Source organism: Haliotis rubra, unplaced genomic scaffold (assembly GCF_003918875.1).
Source record: "Haliotis rubra isolate DU_JTF1 unplaced genomic scaffold, ASM391887v1 Scf953, whole genome shotgun sequence".
NCBI lineage: Eukaryota > Metazoa > Mollusca > Gastropoda > Lepetellida > Haliotidae > Haliotis > Haliotis rubra.
In genome coordinates, this window is record NW_025767694.1 from 207940 (window position 1) to 220790 (window position 12851).

Consider the following 12851-nt stretch of genomic DNA (forward strand, 5'->3'; position numbering starts at 1 on the left):
TCATTTTATGTTTTGTCTAAAGAGTGTTAAATTCTGACATAGAAGTCTGGACCTTTCATACAATTAATGGAAATTAAGTGAGATATATACTAATCAGCATACCAATGTCGTCTTTTTCGGCGTCAAAATGCATAAAACAAGCAAGGGCGTCAACTAAAATGTTGTATCATTTTCAGCAATTTAGTTACATTTGAAGATATGGCTAGTACTCTGGTAATAACGATGCAAAATAAGTCAAATTACATCTACACAAACAGGAGAATATGGGATTCTAAGAACTAACTTATATACCGGATAGGTCCATTCAAATGCTATTACGTGCTTTCACATGTAATGACGTTGACATCTTTTCTTATAAATTGTGAAACTACCAAAGCCCGTCCGTTCACATTGGGAACTTTGAACTGGAATAGTTTGGTTCACCATGAACATAAAATAACGAAAATATAGCGTCCGTCTTAACAACAAATTCTCTCCAAGTGATCTGAGTTACATTGACCTAGTGTTACGCATACTTGGAGTTATGCCCCCTTATCAATATCATTATCGTGTATGACCTCTATGTAATTAAACGGCGTCATAGAAGAAAATCCATTTTGACATTTATTACGAGTCATTTTATGTCGTTCAGATATCAGGCTGTATTTTCTTAGCTCACATATTCCGTAAAGATGCCACATTAAAAATGCATAAGTAGCACAGTGCTTTTATCGGTCGCGATAAATAGCCGGAGAAATTTACTGTTTCTTAAGCATAACAAAAATTTGGACAACATTTAGCAAAGGTCTATTTTCAAACCGCCAAGGTAGTTGTACTTATATTTATACCAACGGATAGGAAATTTAATATTCTACATTTCTGTGTAATTTTACAGCCGCATCGTAGATCCAGGACCACGCTTGGCTAATTTCGCTAGCGTTCACTTTTCAAACCGTGTATGAAAATGTGCGCCTGAAAAAGCTTCGGCATCTACTAAGTTTTTGTTTAGAGGTAAAATTATGAAATTCATCTTTGTTTAGAGTGAAATTCATCGGTACGTTTTCACTGCAAACAGACTATAAGGCCAGATGAGATGTTTCCACCTTCACTTGATACATTTTGCAGAAACTTTAATAATAAAACAATAGCACCAAGGCACTACTGCTCACTAGATAGATTAACCAAGCTATCAAATAAAGATAGTGCTTGCTATTAGAGTCACAAATGTGAATCTTTATTAAATGAGATGTGTTGTGTAATTTGTTGAATGCAAGATGTGTTTCAGCTTCTTACACTTTAAGATTACAGTTAAAGAAGAAAGACAAAGGATACCATGGTGCCACATGGGTATCATAGACATCCCTCAAAGTATAAAGTCTTAAAGTGCCTCCAGTCTGAAGACTTCCAGATCATGGCCCTTATTAAGCCAACTTCTTAAGATCGAACAATTATCCCAGCCTGAGAACAGAAAAAACCCTGAAAAATACAACAGTAACTGGCAATATATGGTTCAGCCATGTTTCCGTATTGCCTCAAAGATGACATTCAGCTGAACATTGTTAGCCCTAGGATTTATATGGTGGGATAAAACGTTACAGGTAGCCAATCTGCTGTACTATCTATAGTGTTTTGTCCACAAAAGTGGGAATTACTCTCTGCTGCTAGTTGGCTGCTTCAGTGTTTTGGCTCATGGAGCAAACATTTTACCACTTACCAGAAACAAGTTATGATAAATTTAAACTCTGAAAGCTAAATTGGTTGTGAAATTGATAAACATATTGTCAGTAGGTACATTTCTCAAGATGTTCTAAAGAGGACCGAAAACCATGTCCGAACAAGTAGAAGAAAGACTGCTGACAGTGACGTATGGTTACAGCCCAAGTCTGTAGAGAGCCACTAAAGGAAGTTGTCACAGGCTATTAGATCATCCTATCACCAGTCATCACAATAAAACCATCAAAGATGACAATACTAAGGTTAATAATGGTTACCTATCATATACACTTAGCTTAAAAGAAAACAGCAATCTCCTCTCAAAATTCATTCACATAAGAACTTTGGCCAGCTCAACACAGGTCTAAACTTGTGGTTACAGAGCTTGTGGTAGGTGAATATCAGAAAGTTTGTTTGGAGTTCTTGTGTTTTGAACTTCTTGTTGCTGTGTGTGTAAAGTTCCAAACTGAACTGTCTGAGGCTATATATTCACTGAAGAGCACTAATGTCTGGTAGTTGCAACAACATGTACACCCTGTAGAAATATCACACTCATCCAATGAACTGACCACACCCAGTCTGGAAATATCAGTGATATCACTGAAAATGTGAAGCGAACTCTTAAACATTAACCTGCAATCAGAACCATACAGTACCTTACAGAACAGGCTCTGGATATCCATTGCTTTACACAATCAGGCATATATATAATCTCTGTGTGCCACTTCTGTAAAACGTGATTCTGGCAAATGGCTGTATAATTTGTAAATATATGAACATTTCAGACAGTTTACAAAGATATTTTTAATAGCTCCTATGACAGACTATGTAACAGATACAGCAGACAATTTTGAAAACTTGCCTCTGACACATGTCAATTTAGTAACAATGAGGTAACCATGTCTAACAAATAGTTGAATGATGCACTCCTCCGTTGACTAATCTTTTCCCCAACCTAAGTATACAGAAGTTTAATCCAAACATTTTGTGAGTTTTGGCTATCCCATTACCCATTTTAAAGTCAACACAAGAGTAATCGCTGATGTAAAGCATATTTGAGTATTTGTCATTAAATAAAAACTGCAGTGGCGGAGACCAAATTCCAACGAAAGCTAAAAGCAGTCACATTTCATGGGGCTGCTGAAGGGTTGTAATAAAACTATGCTGGTAACATTTAAGCCATTGTACCTATTTGCGATAAAAGCGATCTGCAGTGCTGCCTTGTCTCACTAATATGACACTGCACTATACAAAATTAGATTTTGTAACACTTTCCTCCCAGTTGCAGGTAGGATCTCATTACACAAACAAGGCAGCTAACAGTTACACAGATACATTATGACAACACATATTATATTCATCAAGAATACCCACTGTAAGCAGCTACACCCTACAATGAACCTGGCTTCCAGCTGAGATCATTTCCCAAAGTGTTGTGCTTACAGCAGTCCATTCACCACCATTCCTGTTACTAGAAGTTCTAGAAATCTACCATCCCACCAGCATTGTCCAGTCTCATACAATTATCTTCAGCTTGGAGAAATGTATGCCTACCACAGGAAGATAGTTGTGTGAGAATCACTGATTTGATCATCAGCAAAGTGTCATGTTCGTAGCCTTATGGCTTCAACAGAGAAGTCGATTTCCTACAATTCATGACAAGAACATACATAATGGGCAAAATGCGATGACAAAACCATACATGAACATTCATTTGACCTGAGCTACAACATCCTATTTAAATCAAAATGTGCATTTGAGGTAATGCTTTTTGTCAATAATATATGTCAGCCCAAACACCATTATTAGCTTGTTTTGTTTCTGTAAAACCTGGGTTTGGAACATTGATTACGATGGGCATAAAACTACCAACATGTACATTTGGCAGAACTATAGCATCTCTATAGAACTTTCAAAATGTCCTGTGGAAGATATCTCTGATGTGCTACATTACACTTGTTTACTGTTTCACATTATCAACTGGGTAAAACACTGCTGCAAGATGAGCCAGTATGACTCCACTACATTAATGATGCCTTTGGTATGTGATCAAGAGAAAAATGTTGGATATCCTAGGTGATGACTGGTGTGTCTCAATGGAAGCTGGTCAATCCCATAACAACACACAACACAAGGGTCAAGTATAAAAGTATGAAAATAGCAGTCGTAAGACATCTTTTTAGAAAACCTACTGTTGTTATGATAACATATTAAAGCATTATGAATATAGAATGAGAGGTTTCGACTGTTACTGTCAATTCAATAACACAATATCTTCAAAAAGTAACAACTTTTGATGTAGAAAGATGTAATGTAGAATACATTATAAAGGTTACAAAACGTAAATGCAATGCAAAATGTTCATACTCTATTATGAGAAACAAAGACTGATATTTCCATGTGGGACACTGCCAAGAGGAAACAATCCAGAAGATGAGCATCTTGTGACCCTGTTACGACACAGCAAGTGGAGGAGACTGTAGTGACTAGTCTCACTGGTGGCAGGTACCCAGCAATGTTTGGGGTTCCACAGAGCAGCCTGTCCTGTCTAGGGAGGAGTGGCCCACACTACATGTAAACCAACACGCTGTTACAAACACAGGACAACACTCTCAAGGTTGGCACACAACTCACAACATACAGCACAAGCTGTTTGATGAACTGCTGATATAAATATTTATACAAATACACTCAAACAGGTCAGTTCAGAGGTTTTAAGTCTGGACTATCACTGTTTGTAATGAAAAACAACGGGTATTTCTCTGTACACATGATTCCTTAATTAGAAAGTTTTAATACTGATTAATTGGATGTTGCTGTATTTAACTTCTTCATACTTGTTTTATAAAGACAAACTTTGAGGATTTAACAAATGATTACTATGAAACCTGTGGTGTAAACATCACCAGGTGTATGTAGAAAACATCAGGCTCTAAGATAGCCACACTATTATGCTTTTCTAAGATGACCCCATGTAATACAGGGTAGCAAAATGGAGATGGTGTTTAGTTTGTTTTAACAAAAGACATCCAAACAACTAAGACAGACCACTTTCACTTTTACCAATGTAGATCATTGGCCAATAGACAAATCTCAGAACATACACAATAAATTAGGCCATATTACACTAATATTTAGATATTAATCAAAACCTTTTCAATATTTTCAGACAGGAAGATCCTTTCAAAATCTTTCAAGATTTACATATAGAAAAGGCAAATAAATTCATCATGATCTGAAATCTCAAAATCAAATAAGTAAATGTTACTTTACATCTTGTTTGGTTTGAACTTAAACAATCTCCACACAACAGTGGAGATTGTACCATTCCAATTTGTTATAAATACATCAACTGAAAGACTCATTCAGGTTGTAGCCATCTGCACTACCAATACTACTTGTATAGATTATAGCATAATAATTTGATAGGAACTCTATATATACTATTTGTGACATCATCCAGGAACAGGTCTGTTACATATTCATAAATAACAACTTCATAACATTGCAAAGCAACTCACTACATCCTCACTACTAGCTGTATATCACAAAATCAACCTCAGGAATAGACAGAAAACCTGCTGTTATAAGAACAAATCCTACACATGTGACGTGTACAAAATTTGACACCTCTGAACTGTCATACAAGGGAAGTTATCTTCCCATGCTCTAAGACAGGAGTCTCAGCACAACAGTCACCAAAAACTCCAGGCATTTAAGTATTTCACTTTCAAATGATGAATGTTGGAACTTTCATCTGGCAAAATATTTGGAATCAATTGTCAAATTCTGCACAAACAGTTCAAATGTGCCTTCATAATCTCAAGCTTTGCAGTAACAATTAACTTTATGACTATAAGCTTCAAAACACACCGTGCGTCATCTGCCCATCAACAGACACCTATGATGTCACGTGACACAGTGAGATCAGACGAAGGATGTTTCCCAGCAGGAGATGAACACAGCAATGATATAGGCTGAGGGGAAAGCTGCTAGTGGAATACAAAGGTGTTTAACATATGACCTTGTATTGCTATATATGCCTGTTGTAACAGCTTCCTTTTGAATGCCCAGCAGAAATATAAACGCAGATGATGTGCATGTGGTCCTCACTGTATGAGCTGTGCCTTGTAAGCGCACACCACCAGCTTGGCCTGAAAAACATTCCCGCGAATGTCAGAACATACGTCAAGTTATCTGAGGTGAGTGTAAAGCATTGTCATCATCAGTGATGTAAGCAAGTACTATTAAGGATCATATACTTCTCACCTTGGAAGAGACAGCAGATTCAGTGTGTATACACAGTTCATTCTTCCCTGGCAGAACTGGATGGCAAGACAGGACAAAGTTGGCCTCCTGCAAAAAATACACTTCCTCTCATCAAGTGAGTGAGTGAGTTTAGTTTTACGCCGCACTCAGGAATATTCCAGCTATATGGTGGCAGTCTGTTCCTCTCATCAAGTACCACAATGCCACTAATTATTACTCTTTAGGCCAAACCAATTTTATTTCTTGTTTTACAAAGTTATGTCCTCAGAAAACCTAAAGGCAGGAGGGAAAAATAAACATATAATCACCAATCAAAGTAATATTCCTTCTAAATACTAAAAGTATTTTACTTTTGGCAATTTATGAAGTGTATATGGGGCAAAAAGCAATCTAAAAACATATTTACATTTTTTTTCCAATAAAAACATTAGCATTTTATTTTTTGGGCGGGGAAAATTATTATTTATTTTTTTCCTTATTCTTGAAAAAAATATGATAGGCAGATCCGTAAAACAAGAAATAAAATTGGTCTGGCCTTACTAGGTACAAATTCCCATATTCATATACAGATGCAAATATGAAAGGTCAGGTACATACTACTTTCAGTGTTCACAAACAAACATGGTGTCACTCTTTTTAATCAAGTCCGAATGAACCATTGTGTATCTGGAGCAACTACTGGGATAAGTGTTATTTGTATCAAAACAATAGTCAGAGATACTGAAAATCAGTTCTCTAACTAGCACATAGCTTGAACATTTTACAAGTTGGAGAAACTTCTGTCATAACACCAATTTAGCCAAGACGCAATGTTAGCAAGATCTATTTCCATCATTTGAGCTGGTAGGCCTCTGTGACTTGCTTCCATTTTCCCAATTTAAAATGTTTGGATTCAGTCAAGATATGTCACACATGTCACCATGTTAAATTTTCTTGTAGTGTGTACATCTCTCCACCAGCCGTATAGATTCAAAACATACAAGACTACTTGTAGAGCAGGGTTAAAGTAGCTGCACTCTGATAAAGAGCAGTTCGTCCAGTGGGCAGACTGATGGATTATGGCAAAAGGCAAAGAGAAATAATGTGTGACTGTTGTCTACATTGACTGTTGTCACTCTCCCACCGTCAATTTACTGACATAATGTTGTAATATATATATCATTGTGCTCATTTCAGGACAGCACGCAATACATAAAGTTTCCAAGAGATGAAAACACACCCCTGTGCACAGGAAAGCTGTTGTCTGATAGTGATGCTGCGGGAACAACTTGTTATGTACAGTTGACAGTGAAGATTATTTCTGCCTAAAAAGTTTTAGTGTGATTGCAGCCAAAATACAGAAATTGTGGCAATGATGAAACATAGGTAGAAGTTTCATAAGAAATACAAATGTTCAGCCTTCCTTACTTCAACTCAATTTGAAAGTTTTTGTCCCTTTTGTACCTTGATGTCATTCCTGTTACCCACAATAAAAGTTAGTTATGAAGAAACATTACTGACTTTACTAATGGCTTTTCTCACACATTACAAATAAGCATCTTAAACATTACAATTGAAGCATCATATAGTTATTAATAATGTAATACTTGGTATATGCTATATGGCAATTTATTTGCAGTGCACATTTATGAAATACAAATATTTCATCAATAAAGTTAAGCAAAAATAAGGCAATGAAGAAGTAACATGCCATTCTGATTATAGTTATCTTTCTATGATGTGTATAACAAGAGTCATCAGAAGATGACATATCCCCCCGGCCTCCACATCTTTGAAAGAACAAATCATCTGACAGTTACTTAAAGTCCAGCTTGATTTTAGACTAAGTGCAAATCGTTTCCATGGAAATCATGAAAAAATAAATGACAAAAATCTGCAAATAGCAAAAGGCACCACTTTGGGATCTGCCTCACATATCTGCCAAGTTCTGCTGAAAGATATAGAGAAGTTTTTGAGTTGTGCTCCGGAAACGAAGCCCACCCCTCACTTTTGGGACTAAGTCCGAATCGTTTCCAAGGAAACCGGGAAAAATAAAAATGCCAAAAATCTGCAAATAGCAAAAGGCACAACTTTAGGATGTGTTTGATATATCTACCAAGTTTTGTTGAAAAATATTATACGGTTTTTGAGTTGTGCTCCGGAAATGAAAGCAATCCTTACTTTTTGAGACTAAGTCCAAAATGTTTCCATGGAAATCAAGAAAAATAAAAATGCCAAAAATCTGCAAATAGCAAAAGGCACCACTTAAGGTTCTGTTTCATACATCTACCAAGTTTTGTTGAAAAATATTGAACGGTTCTTGAGTTATGCTCCGGAAACGAAGCCCACCCCTCACTTTTGCAACTAAGTCCGAATCGTTTCCATGGAAACGGGGAAAAGTAAAAATGCTAAAAATCTGTAAATGGCAAAAGGCACCACTTAAGGTTCTGTTTTGATATATCTACCAAGTCTTGTTGAAAAATATTGAATGGTTCTTGAGTTATGCTCCTCGAAACGAAACCCACCCCTTCCTTTGAGACTAAGTCACGATCATTTCCATGGAAACCAAAAAAAATAATAAATCACAAATATCTGCAAATATCAAAAGGCACCACTTTGGGATCTGCCTCACATATCTGCCAAGTTTTGCTGAAAGACATTGAGAAGTTTTCGAGTTGTGCTCCGGAAACGAAGCCCACCCTCACTTTTGGGACTAAGTCCGAATCGCTTCCAAGGAAAACCAGGGAAAAATAAAAATGACAAAAATCTGCAAATAGCAAAAGGCACAACTTTAGGATGTGTTTGATATATCTACCAAGTTTTGTTGAAAAATATTATAACGGTTTTTGAGTTGTGCTCCGGAAATGAAGCCCACCCCTTCTTTAAGACTAAGTCCAAAAGCGTTTCCATGGAAACCAACAAGAAGACAAAGTCATCAATATCCCCCGCAATGGCAAAATACTCTTCATGATTATGTCTACGAGTTATGATTATGTCAAATATTTAGGTGTGTATATAGAAAAGTGGAAGGAGAGAATTGAAAGGTTTTTAAAGTTCTGCTCCAGAAAGCAGCACTATCACCAATTTCAGGCTAAGTCAAACTTGTTGCCATGGAAATGCCAAAATATTTTATTCAGAATTCCAAAACTACCAAAAGGCACCAGTACACCACCAGATCTATCTATGTGCCAAGTTTGGTGAAGAAATAGTGAACGGTTTTAGAGTTCTGCTCTGGAAAAGAGCACAACCACCAATTTCAGGCTAAGTCAAACTTGTTGCCATGGAAATGCCAAAAATATTTTATTCAGAATTCCAAAACTACCAAAAGGCACCAGTACACCACCAGATCTATCTATGTGCCAAGTTTGGTGAAGAAATAGTGAACGGTTTTAGAGTTCTGCTCCGGAAAAGAGCACAACCACCAATTTCAATCTAAGTCAAACTTGTTGCCATGGAGGCGCCAAAAATATTTTATTCAGAATTCCAAAACTACCAAAAGGCACCAGTACACCACCAGATCTATCTATGTGCCAAGTTTGGTGAAGAAATATTGAAGCGGTTTTAGAGTTCTGCTCGGAAAAGAGCACTACCACCAATTTCAGGCTAAGTCAAACTTGTTGCCATGGAAACGCCAAAAATATTTTATTCAGAATTCCAAAACTACCAAAAGGCACCAGTACACCACCAGATCTATCTATGTGCCAAGTTTGGTGAAGAAATAGTGAACGGTTTTAGAGTTCTGCTCCGGAAAAGAGCACTACCACCAATTTCAGGCTAAGTCAAACTTGTTTGCCATGGAAGCGCCAAAAATATTTTATTCAGAATTCCAAAACTACCAAAGGCACCAGTACACCACCAGATCTATCTATGTGCCAAGTTTGGTGAAGAAATAGTGAACGGTTTTAGAGTTCTGCTCGAGGAAAGAGCACAACCACCAATTTCAGGCTAAGTCGAACTTGTTGCCATGAAGCGCCAAAAATATTTTATTCAAAATTCCAAAACTACCAAAAGGCACCAGTACACCACCAGATCTATCTATGTGCCAAGTTTGGTGAAGAAATATTGAACGGTTTTAGAGTTCTGCTCGGAAAAGAGCACTACCACCAATTTCAGTCTAAGTCAAACTTGTTGCCATGGAAGCGCCAAAAATATTTTATTCAGAATTCCAAAACTACCAAAAGGCACCAGTACACCACCAGATCTATCTATGTGCCAAGTTTGGTGAAGAAATAGTGAGCGGTTTTAGAGTTCTGCTCGGGAAAAAGAGCACTACCACCAATTTCAGGCTAAAGTCAAACTTGTTGCCATGGAAATGCCAAAAATATTTTATTCAGAATTCCAAAACTACCAAAAGGCACCAGTACACCACCAGATCTATCTATGTGCCAAGTTTGGTGAAGAAATATTGAGCGGTTTTAGAGTTCTGCTCGGAAAAGAGCACTACCACTAATTTCAGTCAAAGTCAAACTTGTTGCCATGGAAACACAAAAAATATTTAATTCAGAAATCCAAAACTACCAAAAGGCACCAGTACATCACCAGATCCATGTATGTGCCAAGTTTGGTGAAAAAATATCGAAGCAGTCTTTGAGTTCTGCTCGGAAACTGAAAATGATTACGGACGGACGGATTCGAGGCGGCGACTATATCCCATAAAGACTCCATGCCGTGGGATAATAAACACTAACAAGAAGACAAAGTCATCAATATCCCCCGCAATGGCAAAATACTCTTCATGATTATGTCTACGAGTTATGATTATGTCAAATATTTAGGTGTGTATATAGAAAAGTGGAAGGAGAGTATTGAAAGGTTTTTAAAGTTCTGCACCAGAAAGCAGCACTATCACCAATTTCAGGCTAAGTCAAACTTGTTGCCATGGAAATGCCAAAATATTTTATTCAGAATTCCAAAACTACCAAAAGGCACCAGTACACCACCAGATCTATCTATGTGCCAAGTTTGGTGAAGAAATAGTGAACGGTTTTAGAGTTCTGCTCGGAAAAGAGCACAACCACCAATTTCAGGCTAAGTCAAACTTGTTGCCATGGAAACGCCAAAAATATTTTATTCAGAATTCCAAAACTACCAAAAGGCACCAGTACACCACCAGATCTATCTATGTGCCAAGTTTGGTGAAGAAATATGAACGGTTTTAGAGTTCTGCTCCAGAAAGCAGCACTACCACCAATTTCAGGCTAAGTCAAACTTGTTGCCATGGAAATGCCAAAAATATTTTATTCAGAATTCCAAAACTACCAAAAGGCACCAGTACACCACCACATCTATCTATGTGCCAAGTTTGGTGAAGAAATAGTGAACGGTTTTAGAGTTCTGCTCCGGAAAAGAGCACAACCACCAATTTCAGGCTAAGTCGAAATTGTTGCCATGGAAACGCTAAAAATATTTTATTCAGAATTCCAAAACTACCAAAAGGCACCAGTACACCACCACATCTATCTATGTGCCAAGTTTGGTGAAGAAATAGTGAACGGTTTTAGAGTTCTGCTCCGGAAAAGAGCACTACCACAATTTCAGGCTAAGTCAAACTTGTTGCCATGGAAATGCCAAAATATTTTATTCACAATTCCAAAACTACCAAAAGGCACCAGTACACCACCACATCTATCTATGTGCCAAGTTTGGTGAAGAAATATTGAACGGTTTCAGAGTTCTTCTCCGGAAAAGAGCACTACCACTAATTTCAGTCAAAGTCGAACTTGTTGCCATGGAAACACCAAAAATATTTAATTCAGAAATCCAAAACTACCAAAAGGCACCAGTACATCACCAGATCCATGTATGTGCCAAGTTTGGTGAAGAAATATCGAACGGTTTTAGAGTTCTGCTCCGGAAAAGACAAATGTGCATGGACGGACGGAAGGACGGACGCACGGACAGAGTCCATTTTAATACCCCGCAAAACGCATTGAGGGGGATAAAAACACTTTCCAATGTTCAATGGTCAAGGTATTATATCATAATGACATTACAAAGACTTCAAAACATAACTACTGTGACATTTTTTTTATTTATGACAGCACATTTTATGAAATTAATATATTGCTATGTCTGTGATGATAAGTGTCCACCCTTCAAATGCGTACAACTTTCTTCTTTTTTTAAAGAAAAACAAAAAAAGAAACAAATAAATAAAAACAGAAGAGAATAGAAAAGAGAAGAAAAAAACAAGAGTCATCAGAAGATGACATATCCCCCCGGCCCCCACATATTAGAAAGAACAAATCATCTGACAGTTACTTAAAGTCCAGCTTTACTTTTTTTAAAAACCAAGTCCAAATCGTTTCCAGGGAAATCATGAGAAATGTAAACGCCAAAAATCTGTAAACAGCAAAAGGCACCATTTCAAAATTTGCCTTATATATATTTGCCAAGTTCTGTTGAAAGATACTGAACGCTTTTCGAGTCGTGCACTGGAAATGAAGCCCACCCCTCCCTTTTGGGACTAAGTCCTAATCGTATCCATGGAAACCCGGAAAAATAAATATGCCAAAAATCTGCCAAATAGCAAAAGGCACCAATCTGGCACCTGCCTCACATATCTGCCAAGTTTTGCTGAAAGATATTAAGAAGTTTTCCAGTTGTGGTCCGGAAACGAAACCCACCCCTCCCTTTTGAGACTAAGTCTGAATCGTTTCCATGGAAACCGAGAAAATAATAAATCACAAAAATCCGAAATAGTAAAAGGCACCACTTTGTGATCTGCCTCACATATCTGCCAAGTTTTGCTGAAAGATATTAAGAAGTTTTCCAGTTGTGCTCCGGAAACGAAGCCCACCCCTCCCTTTTGGGACTAAGTCTGAATCGTTTCCATAGAAACCGAGAAAATAATAAATCACAAAAATCTGCAAATATCAAAAGGCACCACTTTGGCATCTGCCTCACATATC

General features: G+C 37.3%; 1 protein-coding gene and 1 long non-coding RNA gene across 2 annotated transcripts in view; one reads left to right on the forward strand and one right to left on the reverse strand.

The window, feature by feature from the left end:
- Nucleotides 1–1052: 1052 nt before the first annotated feature.
- The window catches only part of LOC124264980 (M-phase phosphoprotein 8-like), an 87303-nt gene continuing 75504 nt past the window's right edge, over nt 1053–12851 (reverse strand). Inside the window, exons 13-14 of the mRNA XM_046699761.1 lie at nt 5962–6048; nt 1053–5846 (exon numbers count right to left, since the gene is read on the reverse strand). Of these exons, the coding sequence (XP_046555717.1) occupies nt 5802–5846; nt 5962–6048 (132 nt within the window). The 3' untranslated portion in view covers nt 1053–5801. The remainder of the gene's footprint in view (nt 5847–5961; nt 6049–12851) is intronic.
- On the forward strand, nt 5796–7453 carry LOC124264983. Its single transcript, XR_006895309.1, has 2 exons — nt 5796–5894; nt 7138–7453. It is a non-coding gene; the product is annotated as an uncharacterized LOC124264983 (long non-coding RNA).